The sequence below is a fragment of the Hypanus sabinus genome, chromosome 17, assembly GCF_030144855.1.
Source record: "Hypanus sabinus isolate sHypSab1 chromosome 17, sHypSab1.hap1, whole genome shotgun sequence".
NCBI lineage: Eukaryota > Metazoa > Chordata > Chondrichthyes > Myliobatiformes > Dasyatidae > Hypanus > Hypanus sabinus.
In genome coordinates this window covers 16,849,185-16,868,575 of record NC_082722.1, presented here as the reverse complement: position 1 = coordinate 16,868,575, position 19,391 = coordinate 16,849,185, and the positions used below count along the sequence as shown (strand labels likewise).

The 19,391-nt window shown below is 41.6% G+C and overlaps 1 protein-coding gene across 2 annotated transcripts in view; it reads left to right on the top strand.

The window, feature by feature from the left end:
- Positions 1-19,391, top strand: part of phaf1 (phagosome assembly factor 1) — a 137,513-nt gene that overhangs the window by 87,187 nt on the left and 30,935 nt on the right. For both annotated transcript variants that reach the window (XM_059992612.1, XM_059992611.1), the window contains exons 5-8: positions 1,617-1,696; positions 15,504-15,598; positions 17,777-17,874; positions 18,951-19,063. In XM_059992612.1, coding sequence (XP_059848595.1) covers positions 1,617-1,696; positions 15,504-15,598; positions 17,777-17,874; positions 18,951-19,063 — 386 coding nt within the window. The remainder of the gene's footprint in view (positions 1-1,616; positions 1,697-15,503; positions 15,599-17,776; positions 17,875-18,950; positions 19,064-19,391) is intronic.

Here is a 19,391-nt window from a genome sequence, read left to right as displayed (position 1 = left end):
CTTTGCGATCATGATTGGTAGTTTCAGGCCAATGTGAATGAGGCAGTGCTAAGTTTCCCCAGGGTGGGTCCTGCAGTCTGTATTTTGTGCACCATTAGCTGAAACTGCAATATATTCTGACAACCGTCAGGTTAGTCTTTTCTCCATTGGGCTGTTCCTATAACATGAAGAATGGTGATGAGCAGTTATTATTATGAGCAATTGGGAAACATGTAGAAGGAATTTAGAAATTCAGAGTTCAAAGGAAATTTATTTTCAAAGTACACGTGTTACATATCCCATGGGTATCCTGTGACTGTCACATGACCATGATATAATTGAGGCTCTGCTGGGCATGATGTAATGGTCTTGTGATGGTGGAGTGATGTAATTTTCCTGCCAGCGAGAGGTCATGTGATGGTTTTTTCAACAGGATATAAAAGGAGAACCCCTCCCTGTGATGCAGGTCAGTTCATGGTTTAATTCATCAGTGACTGTTCTGCATATTTGAGTTTATGACGCAGTTTTGTTTTAAAAGTGGAGTTTTAATTTCTACTCTAAGAATCATTGTGCCGGCAGTTCTGAAGATCACTGCCAGTTAAAGTGAGTCAGAGAGTGAAGAATTATCGAAGTTCGGGAAGCTGACGGATCGAGGAAAGTTGGTGTTGTTGGCAGTAAAACAGTTTCAACCTTATTTGATCCTCTTTTGGAAGGAATTAGTAACCTGCAATCCAAGATAGCTCCTGCATTGCTAAAAGAGCAGAAGGAGCTGGATGCAAGGTTTCACCAAGGAAAGGTCAGTGCCTTTAAAACGTTTCATCGTAAATCTTTCGGGCAAGGCATACTTCGGCTGGGATCAGCAGTAACGTCACATAAGAGAATTTATTACTTCAAGGAAAGTTTCTCCTAACTGACTGTGTAAATCATTTGGACTTTTTCATCTACTACTTTAAAGAACTGAGTTCGCATTTCTCATTTTAAGAACTGTTTGAGCTGCCGTGTAGCAGTCCATTTCTGGTTAAGTTAGTCGTTTGTTTACTTTTGGGTTTTTTTTTAGCAGTGTTTAATAAAAGCTTTATTTGTTATATAAAACCTGTCTCAATTATATATTCATTGTTGCTGGATCGTAACACATGTATATGTCACCATATACAGCTCTGAGGTTCATTTTCTTATGGACATACACAGTAACACAGAATCAGTTAAAAACTGCACCCACCAGAATGGACAATCATGTGCAAAAGACAACAAATGTGCAAATACAAAAGAAAATAATAATAATAAAAAATAAATAAGGAATGAATATCAAGAACATGAGATGAAAAGTCCTTGAAAGTGAGTCAATAAGAGAATGGTTCGGTGGTGGGCTGTTTCTTGTAGAAAGGAGTGCAGTAGAACATAATCTTATTGTCAGCTCTTTTGCCAGTGAGCTACAAAAAGAAATGGCTTAGCTTTGCTTCTGTGTGACTGTGGGTAATACACTAAATTAAGACCCAGAGTGAGCTTTGAGGGCTGGAGAGGTGTGGGGAAGCACCCTCTCCAGTGGATATAATCTGTTGTACCTTATTGACTAAGACTCTACATTCTGTACCAAGCCCATTCTATAATGAACGTGTCTGATCTTTGTTGTTTTACAGTGGTGTGCACTTCAACTCTCAGGCTATAGCTCCAACCATAGAGCAGATTGACCAGTCATTTGGAGCAACTCATCCTGGAGGTAAGAGATGTGTGTTAAAATATGTACATGCCTGATGAAGTGACCAGTGAAGCTTTGGAAAGGGTATCAAAGAGATTTGCCAGGATGCTACCTAGACTAGAGGGCATGACATACAAGGAGAGGTTGGGAAAATGTGGGTTGTTTTTTCTGGAGTGTCAGAGGCTGAGGAGAGTTTATAAAATGATAATTGTGAGGATAGTCAAAATCTTTCTCCCAGGGTAAAAATGTCAAGTGTTGGAGGACATGCATTTAAGCTGAGACAAGAATACTTAAAAGGAATTGTGTGAGTCAAACTTTTTATGTGGCAAGTGATAGGTACTGGGAACGGGTGTCCAGGCTTAGTGATAGAAGTTGATCTGATAGAGGCTTTTGGATGAATATGCCATGGATATAGATGATGGGCAGGCAGAAGAGATTTAGCTTAATCTGGCATTATATTGGGCTGAAGAGCCTGTCTCTGTGCTGTACCACTCTGTTCTAACCAGGGGAGCACTTGACCTAAGAGCAAGACTCCACTTTGGAAGGAGTGATGATTCTGTCGTGTATTGCTCCTACAATTGTAGTTACAAAGTTGTACCTGAATTACTCTGGTGCAGTGGTGAAAGTGACGGACTTTAAATGCTTCCATTTTAGGGGTGTGTAACAGCGTCAGCTTTGAATGTTGAATCTGTTATCAGTGTGGAGCAGCCTGTCCAGCTGCTTTCTCATAGCTCCAGTGCCAAATTCTGCCCTGACTCCCAGGTTGCATCCGCGAGGAGTTAGCACCTTCTCCTTTTGACTGCTTGGGTTTACTCAGATGGCACTGGTGAACCTTGGCAACATGTGGGCAGCTTATAAAACTTATAAATATAATTCTTTTGAACTGTGCTCACTGCAATCTGCAGCCTGTAATTTCCGTATAAGCAGCATACTTTTGAACTGTCTTAACGATCTAGTGATTTCACAATCTTCTGAAGGATTTGGCGGACTTAACTTTCAGGCAAGATATAAACGGATAAAAGTACATCACCACTGCCAAAAGAAAGGGAGGGATGGGCTCCAAGCCAGGCTAAAACGAAGAGGCATGGAACTTCCTCCACCCGGCATCTTGTTAACAAATGTACAGTCGCCGGAGAACAAGACTGAGGACCTAAGGGCAAGATTGCTGTATTGGAGGGAAATATGGAATTGCTGTTTTCCCTGTTTCATGGAGACATGGCTCACTCTGGACACACTGGATACATCGGTAAGATCTGAGAGCTTCTTGGTACACAGGATTGACTGGCCTGCTGTTTTGGAGAAGGCAAAAGGTGGGGTCTGTGCTTCATGATAAAGTCTTTGTGGTGCTCAAACACACAGTCTTGCCGCACCCTTGTTCCCTTGACCTGGAAACTTTAATGATTAAATCCCGACTGTCCTACTTATCAAGAGAGTTCTTTCTGTGATCCTGACTGCAGTTTACATGCCGGCAAAGGCCAGTGTTAAGCAGGGACTCGAGGTATTGAGTGCTGCCATCAACAGACAAGAAACAGCCTACCCCGATACCTTTCACATCATCGTCAGGGATTTCAGTCAGGCTTGTTTGGAGAAATTTGCCCAGTTATCATCAACATATCATCTGCAGCACCAGCGGTCCCAACACATTGAATCTACTATACTGTGGTAAGGAACGCCTGCCATTCCATGCCTAGACAGCATTTGGGGAAAACTGATCACTTGCCTGTCCTTCTATGTGCATACAGGCAGAGGCTAAAGAGCAAGGCTGTCAGGATAAAGATGACAAAGAGGTGATCGTGGGAGGAGTGGCTACAGAACTGCTTCGAGTCAGTGTTCGAGGACTCATCAAAGGATCTGAATGAATGTACCACGGTTGTCACGGACCTTATAAAAAACAGTTGTAGACAAGTGCCTTTCCACAATGTCATTCAGAGTCTTCCCTAACCAGAATCCCTGGATGAGTGGTGAGTTCCTCAGTCTGCTGAGGGCCTGATCAGTGGCTTTCAGGTCTGGTAGCAAAATACAAGAAGTACAGGTACGATCTCCAGAAAGCTACCTCGTGCAAAGTGGCAATTCCCGTCCAAACTTGAATCACAGAAGGATGCTCCACAGCTGTGACAGGGTTTGAATGCTATCACCTCCTGCAAAGTAAAACCAAGTGGCATAGGCGACAGCAGGGTTTCACACACAGGTGAGCTCAATGCATTTTATGCTCACTTAGACTGTCAAAACATGGAGGCGTCCTCACAGACTCTCACAGCCCTCAGTGATCCTGTGATTTCAGTCTCTGAGGCTGACGTGAGAGCATCCTTCAGGAAAGTGAACCTACATAAAGTATCTGGCCCAGAAGGGGTACCTGGCTGAGCACTGAAGACCCGTGTAGATCAACTGGCTGGAGTGTTCTCTGATATCTATAACCTCTTGGTTCGGATTCTGAAGTACCCACCTGCTACAAGCAGGCTTCACTTCTACTGGTGCCTAAGAAGAACATGGTAACCTGCATCATTGACTATCAAACAGAAGAAAATCTGAAGATGCTGGAAATCCAAGCAACACACACGAAATGCCGGAGGAACTCAGCAGGCCAGACGGCATCTGTGGAAAAACAGCTGAAACCCTTTAGCAGGACTATTGTCTAGTAGCACTTACATTACAACGATGAAGTGCTTTGAAAAGTTGGTGATGAAACATACCAACTCCTGCCTGAGAAGTGACTGGGATCTGCTCCAATTTATAATAGGTCATAATAGGTCAACGGTAGATGCCATTTCATTCAGCCCTGGAACATCTGGACAGTGAAGGTACATACATCAAGATGCTCTTCATTGACCACAGGTTGGCATTCAATGCTATCATCCCCTCAAACTAATCAATGCTTCAAGATCTTGGTCTCAATACCTCCTTGTGCAACTGTATTCTTGATTTCCTCACTTTCAGACCCCCATTATTATTTCAGGGGACCTGTCCTGTGTCCTGCATGAAAGTGCCATTGCAGAGAAAGCATGCCAGCACCTCTACTTTCTTAGAAGTTTGCGAAGGTTCAGTTTGTCATCTTAATCTTTGACAAACTTCTGTAGCTGTGTGGTGGAGAGTATATTGACTGGTATGGAAACAACAATGCTCTTGAACAGAAAAGCCAACAAAAGGTAGTGGGTACAGCCCAGTCCATCACAGGCAAAGCTTTCCCACAGTTGAATACATCTACACAGAGCGCTGTTGCAGAAAGACAGCATCCATCAGCAAGGACTCCACTATCTAGGCCGTGCCTCCTTCTCACTTTCAGCCTGTTCTAGTGGTGTTTAGTATTGTGGCTTTCTGGAGACTTGCATAAATATTGCTGGGTAGGCCTAATTGTTTAATGCTGTTGTGTAATGACTTTGGGTTGATACCAGATGTAGTATCGGGACAATGTATACCCTGTTAAAATTTCCTCTTTTTAATTCAGCATATTTCTTGTGTTTTACACTTACTGATTTCCATAATGGCTATAGCTATTAAGTAAGTTCTTCTTGCTTGTTTATCCTGTATTATTATATCTGGACGTTATTATGGATTGTCCTAACTGTATTAATGAATTGGTTGTAGTCTAATTTGTATGACTGTGCCTCTAAAACTGGATCAGGCTTTTATTTATGGTAAGCACAAAGTACACTGCAGATGCTCTGGTCAAAGGAACACACCCAATACACTGGAGGAACTCAGCAGGTCGGGTAGAATCTGTGGAAACGAGCAGCCAAAGTTGATTGCTCGTTTCCACGGATGCTGCCCGACCTGCTGAGTTCCTCGAGTGTATTGTGCGTGTTGTATTTATGGTAAGGTATGGAGTCTTTTATGAGTTTGTATTTTAAAGCAACATTTTGGTGAATAATGTTTGCCTCTTAATTGTGCCTGTGTAAGTAATCAGATTGAGTTAAACTGCTGCAGGATCCTCTAAAGTGTTTCTGGTTTCTCTTGGCATTTTCTGCATTAATTGTCTTGAATTTCTTGGTCCTTTACTATGTATTTTTGATATTTTTTTATGTTAACCACCTGGTTCATATTGCCACAAGTAACACCCTGTTTCTAGGCAGAGGTCTCCAATATCTGAGCCAGGTGTTCAACACTTCCTTGTTGACATCTAGTCTGTTCAGATCGTAGGGATGTCTTCCGTGGATATAGTGATAGTTTCTTCATTTGTCTGGGTTCTGCTTTTGTTTAAGTTTAGTGGTGTGTACTAATTTATCAGAGTTGCATATGTTCGCATGGAGTGCTAAATCTTGTTTTCATTGATGAAAATATATCCTTAGATGTTATCTGTCTATTGTGTAAATTGTTCTTCCTCCTTCTGCGTAAATTCTGTCAAAAGTTTTCCTTCTATCACAGTATGATCTTTTTTGCTTGTTAATGTTCCAACTACTTATGTTTCATACTCATCCATCGATTCTACTCTACCCTCTTGCTCGGCTTTATATTCTACTAGCTCTATTGTACCTTTTTATGTTTAAGGTTGTGTGCTTATCTAGTTCAAAGTTCACATATATATCCTTTGAAAATAGTTCAACGCTATTTGACAGGTGACATTCTCCAGATGGTCCACAAAACTGTTTCTTTCACATCTTTTATGTCTTTTTCTTTTAAATGTGGTTCTGGTACTGTGGCGGCCTATGATCTACAGTCTGATGGTGTGTTTTTGGATCAATTGAGAGATCTGGCACTTTGCTGTCTCCGAGTAGCTCCTGGCAGGCGAGCAGCGTCAAAGCCAGGAAGCTTAGAGACGGGGTGCAATCCCATGATTGACTCACTGATCTCACTGATTAAAGCATCGAGACAAGTGCAGAAGGCGGGCGAGTGTTGAGCTCCGTCCACCAGCCTCTGGCTTGCTGCTGCTAGAGGCAGGTGTCTGTGTGCGTCTGTCTCTCTCCTTGATGCTATCAGAGAATGGAGCTGGAGCAAGGTTTAATCGACGCTGTTTATGGATTGGACTGTACTTCACATTGTGATGTATTTATCTGGTTTATGGTTGCTCATTTTTCTGTTGTTATTTTTGGCTGACCTTGAATCAGGGTGGTCTGAGCTGAACTGAATGTGGACTCACTGATTTTGTGTTTTATATTCGCTCATTCTTTCAAATTGATTTTTTGTGTGAGGGGGTGGTCGATGTTCTTCCCATTTGTGTGGGTTTTTTTGCTCATGAATGGGTTCCATGCTTTCTTTGTTTTTATGGAGAAGACGAATCTCAGGGTTGTATACTGCTACATACTTTGTTAATAATTTAAATCCTTTGAATTACTTGCTTTAGCTTTACTAATGAAGGAGTGTATAATTTCAAATCATCCATGTATAGAAAGTGTATCGAGGTATAATTCTTTTGGTTGTTTCTGATTTGATACCCTATTTTTATCCGATTCAGTAAATTAGAGAGTGGGTTGAAAGCTAGACGAAACCATAGTGGGCATAGAGAATCACTGTGATGAATGCCTCGGTTTATTTTGATAATGGTGCTTCTATTTTGGTTGCTTATAAATAGATGATTATAGTACGCTAATGCTTCATCAGATTTTGTCGGAATTTCACAAGTATTGGATGAAATTTATATATATTAAGAGCTTCTATTTTCCTTAAGTGTGGAACTGAATCAAATGCTTTTTACTAGTCAATATTACAACATGAAATTTTTCTGTTTTTCCTCAGGGCTTGATTTGGAATTATGGAATCTGTTATCAGTTGTTCTTTACATCCTTTCATGCCCTTACAGCATCCTTTCTTCTCTTCTGTTAGTGTATTGTGGTTAAGTGAGGGGTGATGTTACAATTTTAAAAATAGCTTGTAAACCAGTAATAGGATGATATTTTGATGGGTCATTGTGATTTCTCTTTCAGGCAAGAGATAACGTTTACCTTCTGTTAAAAATTCAGGCACTTTTTCGTGATATTTAAGAAAATTATTGATATGTATTAATAGATACGGATGAAGATAAGTAAATATTTTATACCAATAATTATGAATAATATCACTGCTGGTACGTTTTCAGTTGAGGGTATTTTTTTATATAACTTTTTTTTAGCATATCCATTGTAACCTCAGGTGTTTTTATGTCTTCAATTGGTCGAGTGTGTTCTTTGTCCTCCCTAATCTAGCTTGCGTGCTTGATTGTGCCAGATATTAGACCTAAAGTTCATCAACTCGACGGGAGTAGCATCTTCATTATTCTCTTGTGTATCACTGTTGTAGTCTTTAAGTTGGTTTCTTTCTCGCTCTTGTGCAACTTAATGGTTTATTTGCTTAGCATGTCTATAGGGATTAAGTTATTGCATTATCACTATGTTGATTAGCTATTCGTTGTGCACTTACTTGCATGATTGTGTATTGTTACGAACCCCGTAACTGGGTCACTTACCAGCAAAGATAGGGACGTCCGTTGAAGTCTGATGATACTATTTTTAACAGTATTTATTAGTAAAAATACACAAAAATAATATCAATGCAAATATACAGATAATATATGTCATCAATACTAAATCTAAAAGTGCAGGTATAATAATAATCAATAAGAAATAAGCTCTATCGTTGTCTAGGGGATAATGTATTGTCCGATAGAAATATACAGTTCACTCAGTTCAGGCAGGCTGCAGCCGTTGGGGTTGCAATGGTTGGAGAAAGAGAGAGATTTGGAGAACAACTTGCCGGCTTTCCTTTTATGATTTTGATCCGTCGGAGTCTCGTTAGTGTGGCCGCTCACTTGTGGCCTCTCCTTTAGCTAAACCGTTTTTCCGTGAAGAGCCTGCCACCCTGGTAAGGGAGGACGCACACGAGCTCTCACCGGCATTCGCTATCAAACGCTGTCACGGGATTTCTAGCATTTCTCCTGGTGCGTCTAAAGGGGTTGTTCCCCAGACCCTCTTTTATCCTCACTCACGGGTTCTCAGATGTCAATCAGGTTGGGATGATGCAATCCCTCAACCAGCCCACTCTGGTTGTCCCCTGAGGGCTTCAATGAATAGTACAGTACTCAATACACAATTCCGTCTCCAAGAGACAATGGCCGTTCTCAGTGGCTCCGTTCCGCTGAGGCCAGGACACATTCCAAACCTTGTGTATTCCGTGTGTCTCTCTCTCTCATTTCCTGGGTCCCAGACCCGAATTAATAGTGATCTTGCTATTCTCAAAAAGGAGGGCGGCGACTTTGTACCCTTTGGTCCCTCAGAGTTGCTTCACATTCATAACACCCCCTTCCTTCTAAGATTTTTACTACAGGTAAAAATTAATTAATAGAGTCTTACAGGATTTCAGAATCTAACACAATACAAAAGAGTTTTTTTTTCACTACAGAGTAATACAGTTATACACTCAATTCAGCATCTAAACAGTTAGCAATTACATTGTCACTTCCTTTAATATCTTAACATCTTGTACCTTAATAAATTCTTATAGCATCAGACTCCAATTTAATAACCACCTATTTTTTTATTCCTTTTTCTTCAGCAAACAAAAACTAAAGAGTTGTGATCTTAGCTTACGTGTATATTACAAAAGTTCATGCAAATACTAATCTTTATTTTACTTTCAAACTTAACAGTCAATCTTCCATGGGGGTTGTCGTTATTATTCACATGCTTTGTCAAAATCCCTTAAAACCCGATCCTGTTATTTAAAGTGGCATCCCGTCAACCCTAGCCCCTTTTCCAGTTAACTCCCACGTGGTTTGCTTGTATACTAGTGTGGAATAGGCTTTTGCATGCTCCTTTCATAGCAGTTATTTTATCAACAATGTTTTCCAAACGTAGCCCATTTGCTGAATTCCCACACAATTCTTTATTTTTAAGCAAGGCGTTAGTTTTCTCTTCAGGACCCTTCATGCTATTAGTTTTCAGTTTAAGATCTGTAATCGATCCCTCTTTGTCCAAACAAATTTCAAATTCTGCCTCTTCACAGCACACTCTTGAATAACAATAGCATGTGGGGCACCTCTACATTCCAAATCAACCTGTAATTGATTCGCAGGCACTGTGTTAACAAGCCATTGTCCCTTCAGCCTGATTACTGCTTCTGACATCAATTCAGACTTTAAATTTTCTTCATTCAATTTAGGAACTACACTTTTCCCTTTTCCTTCAAAAATAATATTCAACTCACCACCATTTATCTCCTCACTAACTTTTAACACACCTTTGAACACAAACAACTGGGAATTCTCACTTCCCACTAGTACCACAGTTAACCCTTTCTTCACTGAACCAAGTCCATCTGACCCACAAGGACTGCATTCCTTTTCAACTGAATCAAATACCTCAGACTTTTTCTGAGTTCCATTACTAGGTTCAGTACCACGTGCATCCACATCTTGAACACGCTCAAACGGGACATCTGCCTCTTCCAGGCTTTCAATACCCGTCCCCTTTTCAAATTCTAAGTTCCCCTGATCCTCCCAGTTACTCTCTGGGCAACTCCCTTCCGGAGTAAACTCAACCCTGCGGGCTGAAACAACCTCATCTGCCAACCCAGCAGACTTCTTCAAGGTAATGGCAACCTTTTCATCTAGGACTGCCCTCATTTCATTATCGGGAACACCTTTAGAATTTTCAACTTCTTCAAACAGTTCTGTCAAACCAGACAGATCATCCATGTCCAACCCTGGACCTTCTAACAGCCTTATCTGTTTCTCATTTTTACTCCGTGCCTCTATAAATCTCCTCCTGGCTAAGGGCAGGTCTACCTCCTCTCCCCTACTGTCTTTCACCTCCCTATTCTCCGTTTTACCACCCTCTAACCTCTCTTGGTACAGGGTCAGTAAAAACGTCTCAGCCAAATCGATACTGGTCTCGTTCTCAGCTGCCTTTCTCGACATGCTGCGAGTGCTCGCGCATGCGGGATAGATCTTGGAATCTAGGGGCGGGTCCTCAACATTTACAGGCTGGCTCGTCAGCTCCATGGCCGACCAAACTTCACCACCAGCTAAATCATTACCCAGAAGGATGTCTACGTCAGTTCTCGGAAATTCTGATCGCACCCCTATTTCAACTGGTCCAGATACCAGCACACAATTTATAATGATCCTATGCAAAGCCACAGCTTCTGTCCCTTGTCCTATGCCTCTCAAAGCCACCTCTCCAGTCTCGGGACATAAATTTAGCACCGTACTGCGAATCAATGACAGCTCAGCTCCGGTGTCTCTCCAGATCCGCACTGGAACTGGTGTGTCTCCCTCTTTCACAGACACGGTTCCTTCTGAAATAAATTTCTCAGGCCTGTCTCGTATTCTGTCTACCTGGGGTTTTCTCATCTGCTTCTCTCATTCTGATCACCACAATACATCCTGTAGGGACTGCTGCTTTCCCTTTTCCTATCTCCTTCCTCAGAGCAAGGCACTTAGGTGCAATATGACCCACCTTTCCACAATTAAAACAGGTCAAGCCAGGACCTCTCCTGCCATCAATTGCCCTTCCTCCTCCTCAATTTTACAGCTAGCTCCCGGCTGAATCGCTGCCTCAGCCGGCGGGCTTTCTCTACCTTTCCCACGGTCTCTCTGGTAACTCTTATTCGAGGAAAACTTTGTTTTGTGGGTTAGGGCATATTCATCTGCGAACCTAGCAAATTCAGATATGGACTTATTCGGCTTCTCATTCAAATACATCCGGATATCATCCGAAACACAACCTTTAAATTCCTCAATCAGAATGAACTCCCTGAGACGCCAAAAACCTTCTTCCACCATTTCTGCTGCACACCAATGATCCAAGAGCACACCCTTCTCATAGGCAAACTCTGCATATGTCTGATTCCACCCTTTCTTTAAGTTTCTGAACTTTTGTCTATACACTTCAGGTACCAATTCATAGGTCAGAAGAATGGCCTCCTTTATTTTCTCATAATTCTCAGACTCCTCCTCCTCCATGGACAACGCCGCATATGCCCGTTGTGCCTTCCCTTTTAACACACTTTGTAACAACGCCACCCGCTGATCTTTGGGCCACTTCTGACTCACTGCCACGTTTTCAAAATGCAAGAAATAACTATCAACATCTGTCTCCTCGAATGGAGGTACTAACCTAAATTCCCTACTAACATTAAATCTCTCCTCTCGGTCTGACCCTTGAGCTCTTCGCTCATGCCTTAACTTCCCCAGGTCCACCTCATGTTGCCTCTGTTTCTCCTTCTCCTCATACTCCCTCTCCTTTTCGGCTCTCTCCTCTTTTTCAGCTGCTTCCAGCTGTTTTAACTTAATTTCATGCTCCCTCTGCTTCTCAGCTCTTTCCTGCTCTTTTTCCTTTTCGGCTGCTTCCAGCTGCTTTAACTTAATTTCATGTTCCAACCTTAATTTCTCCAACTCTAACTAAGCCGTCCCACTAGCTGGTACCTTTCCAATACCTCAGCCGAAAGCACATTCTTCACAATATAATACTGAGTTATGGCCCTCCGCACCTCCCGCTTTTTCATTGACAACCTCACCTCTGCGAGGTTTAGTCCTTTCGCAATATTTATCAAGTCCAACTTTGTGGCCTCCTCTAGTGCCTCCAGAGTCGGGTTTTCTATAAATTCGTCTACGGCCATCTTTGCTGGTTTCCCATCTGGTTACCCGAGCAACCAGATCCAAGTTTGGACTTAAAAGCCCGATTTACTGGCCCTCCAATTTGGTATCAAATCTCGAGACGAGGCCCCACGCTGTTACGAATCCCGTAACTGGGTCACTTACCAGCAAAGATAGAGACGTCCATTGAAGTCTGATGATACTATTTTTAACAGTATTTATTAGTAAAAATACACAAAAATAATATCAATGCAAATATACAGATAATATACGTCATCAATACTTAATCTAAAAGTGCGGGTATAATAATAATCAATAAGAAATAAGCTCTATCGTTGTCTAGGGGATAATGTATTGTCCGATGGAAATATAAAGTTCCCTCAGTTCAGGCAGGCTGCAGCCATTGGGGACCGCTGTGTTGCAATGGTTGGAGAAAGAGAGAGATTTGGAGAACAACTTGCTGGCTTTCCTTTTATGATTTCGATCCGTCGGAGTCTCGTTGGTGTGGCCGCTCACTTGTGGCCTCTCCTTTAGCTAAACCGTTTTTCCGTGAAGAGCCTGCCACCCTGGTAAGGGAGGACGCACACGAGCTCTCACCGGCGTTCGCTATAAAACGCTCTCACTGGATTTCTAGCGTTTCTCCTGGTGCGTCTAAAGGGGTTGTTCCCCAGACCCTCTTTTATCCTTACTCATGGGGTCCCAGATGTCAATCAGGTTGGGATGATGCAATCCCTCAACCAGCCCACTCTGGTTGTCCCCTGAGGGGCTTCAATGAATAGTACAGTACTCAATACACAATTCCGTCTCCAAGAGACAATGGCCACTGAGGCCAGGACACATTCCAAACCTTGTGTATTCTGCGTGTCTCTCTCTCATTTCCTGGGTCCCAGACCTGAATTAATAGCGATCTTGCGATTCTCAAAAAGGAGAATAGGAGAACTTTATACCCTTTGGCCCCTCAGAGTTGCTTCACATTCATAACAGTATTTTGCTAAATAAAGTGAAAGGGCATTGCTTTTTATACCTAAAATGCCGTATTTTGTTTCAGCCGCCCCTAAAATAGAGAACAGACGCTGACCATTGCACTGCCCAGTCTGGGTGCAGATGTGCCTAGGTTTCTTTCTGTTTTAGTCCACAGGTGGTATTTTATTCCCTACCTGCAGAAAACCCCTCATGGGTTATTATGTTTTTTCTTCATGTACTTGCAGTTTTTTGTCTTTTGCACATTGATTGTTTTTCTGTCCTATTGGGGACCGTCTTTCATTGATTCTATTGTGTTCATTGTGTACAGTTCTGGTCACCAAATTATAGGAAAGATGTCAACAAAATAGAGAGAGTACAGAGACGATTTACTAGAACGTTACCTGGGTTTCAGCACCTAAATTACAGAGAGAGGTTGAACAAGTTAGGTGTTTATTCTTTGAAGAGTAGAAGGTTGAAGGGGGGCTTGATAGAGGTATTTAAAATTATGAGGGGCATAGATAGAGTTGACGTGGATAGGCTTTTTCCATTGAGAGTAGGGGAGATTCAAACAAGAAGACATGAGTTGAGAGTTAGGGGGCAAAAGTTTAAGGGTAACACAAGGGGGAATTTCTTTACTCAGAGAGTGGTAGCTGTGTGGAACGAGCTTCCAGTAGAAGTGGTAGAGGCAGGTATGGTATTGTCATTTAAAGTAAAATTAGATAGGTATATGGAAAGGAAAGGAATGGAGGGTTATGGGCTGAATGCGGGTCAGTGTGACTGGGTGAGAGTAAGCGTTCGGCATGGACTAGAAGGGCCGAGATGGCCTGTTTCCATGCTGTAATTGTTATATGGTTATATTGTATGTACTGTGAATGCCTGCAGAGTTGTATATGGTGACATTTATGTACTTTGATAATGGATTTACTTTGCACTTTCTGCTGGGGTATGTAGGTTGGTAGTTTAATTGGCCTTTGTGTGTGCAGGTGAGTGCAGAATTTGGAAGGACGATGTAAAGACGGGAAAATAAAATGGAAGTAGTGTAGGATTAGAGTAATCTGGAATTATTGGGCTGCAGGGCCTGTTTCCATACTATATGAATATGATTCTGTAATTGAGAATACTTGCCTTAGGTGTGCATTTATACACTGAGTGGCCACTTCATTAGAGTGAAGAAGTTCCCCTCAAGGGAGTGAAGCGGAAAGGCTTGCACTTTTACTTCCCTCAGCTGTGGGATAAAATCATGGGTGCGGATTTAAAACAATTTTTGGAAGTATGAAAGTGGGGAAGAAAATGTTTTGAGTCTAAATGGTGATGATGGTTTAGGCTGTGGCAGCAGAGACCCTCGTCATATTTAAGAAGTTTGTGATGTGTTCTTGTAAACTGGTGACTTATAGGACTGTGGATCCTGTGCTGGAAGGGAGATTCGGCTGCTGGCATTTTACTGACTGCGACAGAGCAGGCACAGTGGGTGCTTCCTGTGTTGTAAAGTTTAAATGAGTTCTAACTGTCGCTGAGTGCCTGCCATTACTGAACAGCTGGCATTTCATGGAGCTCGTATGATGTGAGTGGGAGGTTCGATAAGTAATGATTGAGCGTGTGATGAGGTACATGGATTGTAAAAGACTGTAGCTGGGTAAATAGGGTGGCTGTATCATGTGGATATCTGTGTAAGGTAGTGACATCATTACTGAGACATGACCCTTCAGTGACCTTGACCAAGGATGTGAAAGTTTCTTCGCAGCACTGCATCCATGCTCTTTGGCTTTTCTCCATTGGTTAATCTCTCCCTTCAGGTGCTGTTTAACAGTTTACATTGCTTGTTAACCCCTTTAGTACCGTTGTTAGCTTTTCCCTCTTCCTTCATTAAGTAAACTGCGCTTTATGGAAAATTGAGGCAGTGCACTTATACTGAGTTCGTCACAATAATAGAAACAATAAGCATGACATTCCTGATAACAGCTAAAGCTTTCTGATTATTACAGTGTGGAAGCTCTGGGAGAGAGTACACACATGAAAGGAAAGTGCACAGTAAAGTGTGAATTAACAGAATTGAATGAGCATTGACATGCAGGTCCGGCCCGGCTTGTGAATACGAGTGAGCACTTTGGAGAGTGGTGCTGTGGTTTTGTCAGCTGCTGCAAGGCTGTCGGCATCTCCTGCAACGTCAGAATTTGATACAGTGGCACATTTCCGATCTGCCAACTGTTCAGGCTACAGGCAGTTCGAGGGAACAGAACTCTGTTATAACGTGGGGATGTAAGACCGTTGGGAGGGTTGTAAAAGAAAGTCTGTAGTCTGCATTAGTCAGGAATTGAAACGTGCTAGTTTGAATTTCATTACCTCTTCTTTATTCTCATTCTACAGTGTACAATGCAGCTGAACAACTTTTTCATCTCAACTTTCGAGGGCTTTCTTTCTCCTTTCAACTAGATTCCTGGAAAGAAGCTCCAAAATTTGAGGTGAGAAGATAAGTTCCAAGCGATAGGGAGCAATGACCTTGCTTCTGCTTGGACAGCAGTGGACAACTTCAACTTGTGTGCGTCTGATGTTTATTGGTGTTTAGAATTATATGTGGCGATCTCTTTGAGACAGACAAGGTTCTGAGAGGGATAAGTGCTAAGATACTAATCCTGCAGACAGAGTCCAGAATGAAAGAGTAGCTTGAATAGCTGCAAGGACAATACAGAAGAGCAATCTTAATGTAATTTTGTTTTTGTTAAAGATTGAAAATTATTTAGTTTGACCTGAAACCAGGGTTTTGAAGCTAAGTAAAGTTAAGTAAAAAGGCTTCAGGTGTGAGTTAGTTCTGATAGATTGTTTCAATTAATGGAATTAATATATAGGTTGTAACAAATAAATATCCTTTTAAGGTACCAAGGGGAGGAAAGCTGTTTCAGCTTAACTATTGATGAGTTAAACGTAATATTAAAGAAAGAGATGAAGTTTTGTCAAAAAAGTAATTGCTGTAAGGATTAAACAAAATTTGTAATCCAGTGAGAAAACAGACTGAGAAGGCTTCTTCAATATGGAAAAAAGGAAAAGATTCTTTAACCTAATGTGGGTCATTGAAAGACAGGAGCAAGGGATATTATACTGGTGAAGGATATTAAGCAAATACAGTGGATTCCGGTTAACTAGGAAACATCAGGACCAGTACATTTTGGCCCAGTTAAGCAACTGCCACAATTAGCTGAAGTATCATGGAAATAGTTAAAAAGATATAAAAAAGACAAAGTGCAGTTTAACTAAGTAACAATTTAAGTATTTAAATGAAATACAGAACAAGTGAGAACACTCTAAATACTACTACAATAATATAAAACTGTGCATTAGTTCCTAATAATTGGCCAGCTGGCGGTGCAATGGCTTCTGGAGCAAAGGCTCCCGAATTCGAATCCAAGTCGGGCTACCCCTGAGCACACTTTCCATCCGTGCTGGGTTGAGCGTCGAGCTAGCCACTTGGCCTCGTAAAAAAAAACAAGGGTCGAATCAGGAACGTTCATATCGTGACCCGATTAATCTGAAAGGAGATCAATCCTGACAAGAATGGCTGACTGGTGCAACACGCACAAAAAAAGAAGTTCCTAATAGATATCGACTGAGGATTTTGTTGAGTGTACACTGCCAAGTTCTTTTGATTGAGTGTAAATGAACAAAATCTGTGCAGACACCTAGTGTAGAAAATGGACTGCCTTCGTACAATGCTGTGAATAATTGTATCCTCCTAATCTCTATTTTTATTGTAACATTCAAGATGATTGTTGATGCCTTCAAATTCTTCAGTGGTCCTAATTTGTTGGAAGTAATGAAATAATTTCATTTTCACTCCCGGCCATTTCTGGCATCTCCAAGCCTGAATACTTGAAACTGCAGTAATTGTCTTACTGCTTATTTCTTGCCAACTATCAGTGACAAAAATCACAGCTTTTTGAACACAAGCAAATGCACCTGACACTATTTAAACACCATCTGAAATAACCATGGTCTTATGAGCACACAAGTGCATGTGCCTGATGCTAGTTAAAATCTATTTGGCAACAGTCTCCTGCCCAGTTAAGCAGCATGGTGTCCCAAACAAATGAAGGGAACCCCGGCTGTTTCCTCGACTAGTTTTTGTTCTTTGAAGAGATGTTCCAGGTAATCAATAGCCCAGTTAACTGAAAATTCACTAAGTTTAGCGCCTATCTTCAGAGAAAAAGCATGGGAAACCTAGAAATAATGGAGCAAGTTGGATCAAGGTTGAATGAGCAACTGAGGAGACGTTTAAGAAAGTCTCAGCTCGGCACATGGATGATGGAAAGCTGGAGGCCATGTAGAAGGAAGGGTTACATCGACCTTAGAGCAGGTTAAAAGGTCGGTGCAACATCATTGGCTGAAGGGTCTGAACTGTGCTGAAATGTTCTATGTATGTGACTGAAAAAAATTAGTGTCAATTGAAATAGTGTTGGAGAAGTAAATGGAACCAGAAGGCATTGTGGAATCTGTGCAGTGGGAGGTGTGGATTGGAAGTGGATGGAAATTGATTTGCATGAAATGGGGATGTATGGATACATTACTAGAATGATGTTCTGTTTCTCTCTTTATCTATGATTTGTCCTTGCTGATGACTAGATGTTTAACATTCTGTGTTTCTGCAGCCGAAATTTGCTCATGGGCTGGCCTCCCTGCAGATTCCTCACGGTGCGACTGTGAAACGCATGTATATTTACACTGCAAACAGTCTACAGGATACAAAGTAAGAAAACTGCCAGACAGAAGTTGCCATGTAACTTTTTTTCCTCCAGATTGGCTTAGCTTCTACTGACCATCCCAATGTTCACTGACAAGAAGAGTATTAGAGATGAATTTAGTAATTGTCAAAATGTTTTTGGCTCAGTCATTTGCCTTTTTATTATTCAGCAGTATACAAGTGATATCAGGGACTTTTCTGCAGTGGAGCTCACTTTGAGGTTGTACTGTGCCTGCAGAAATTTAACTGAGCACTTTGGCTCTGTGTCACAGTGTGGCAGTACAAATTCTGCCTCAGGTGTACAGTCACAGTGGTACATTTTACACAGGGTCCCCAAATAGACCCCAGCCACATGCTAAGATCCTGTCTCAGAAAAGTCCCTTGCAATGTAGTTTATTGTCTGGGCCCCAACCTGACCTAGTGATCACTCAATTACCATATCAACTCCCTAACCACCTCTCCCAAATCAGAACCCCAATTCTTAACTCTCGTCCCCAAGCCCTGCTCAGACATTGCACCCAGGTCATACCAGTATCTACCTGTGATGGCCACGTTAACAAAGACAAGTAGGCAAAAGCCTTTTAGTAATTTCCAATTGGATGGGCACCTCATGCTGCAGAATTTGCAACTGAATTAAAGCTGGTGAGGCGAAATTTACATCTTTAACATAAATACTCAAAATTGATGGCAGTTGTGTGATCCAGATTGCTTTAGAAACCTGAATTGTATGTGCTGGCTGGGTGCTCCTTTAATTGGCACTGTCCTTGCAGTGTGTCTTATGACAGTCCCACAGCTACAAGACAGCAATTAAAACTAGCCTTGGTGGATCCTAGATGCTTGGATTGCACTTTGATGAGTCTTGCCAGTAAAACATTACATGCCAATTAACAGCAAGGTCTGTAATGCTGAATGCTCGCTATTGACACTAATATTCATTAAAACTGGTCCCTGGGCAGCATGGTCTACTAAAAGCAAAATAATGGAACTGTACAGTATCAATACCATCTGAAGAGAATTATTTATTTATCAGTGTAGTTTCCTGAAATGCCTGCCCAGTGAGCATATCAATCTGGCTTTTCTAGAGCTCCCATGATGCCACTGAGTTGTTTCTATGGTAACATCTATGCAGAGACTGTTGAAGTTCTGAGAGATCCAATGGGACCCCTTGGCCTCCAACTGCGACTACTAACAGCAGGTAAGATTGAAGTTAATTTCCTCTCTTTTGCAGTAATAAACCATTTCAGTGAAAGATGCATATAATACTGATTTGCTCTGCTTAGTGCATTATAATTAGAAATCACTCCCCGTGTATGTATGTATGTTGAAACACAGGGTTGTAAATTCGTATCATTTTAATACAAACCAGAATGGCACAGGATGATAGTGAGAGCACTTATCTTTAGAATCAGAATCTGGTTATTGTAGACATTACTTTTCACTAAAGACATATGTCATGAAATTCATTGCTTTGTGGCATCAGTACTGTGCAACATGTATATAAAAAAAGTGACTTCTTGATAAAC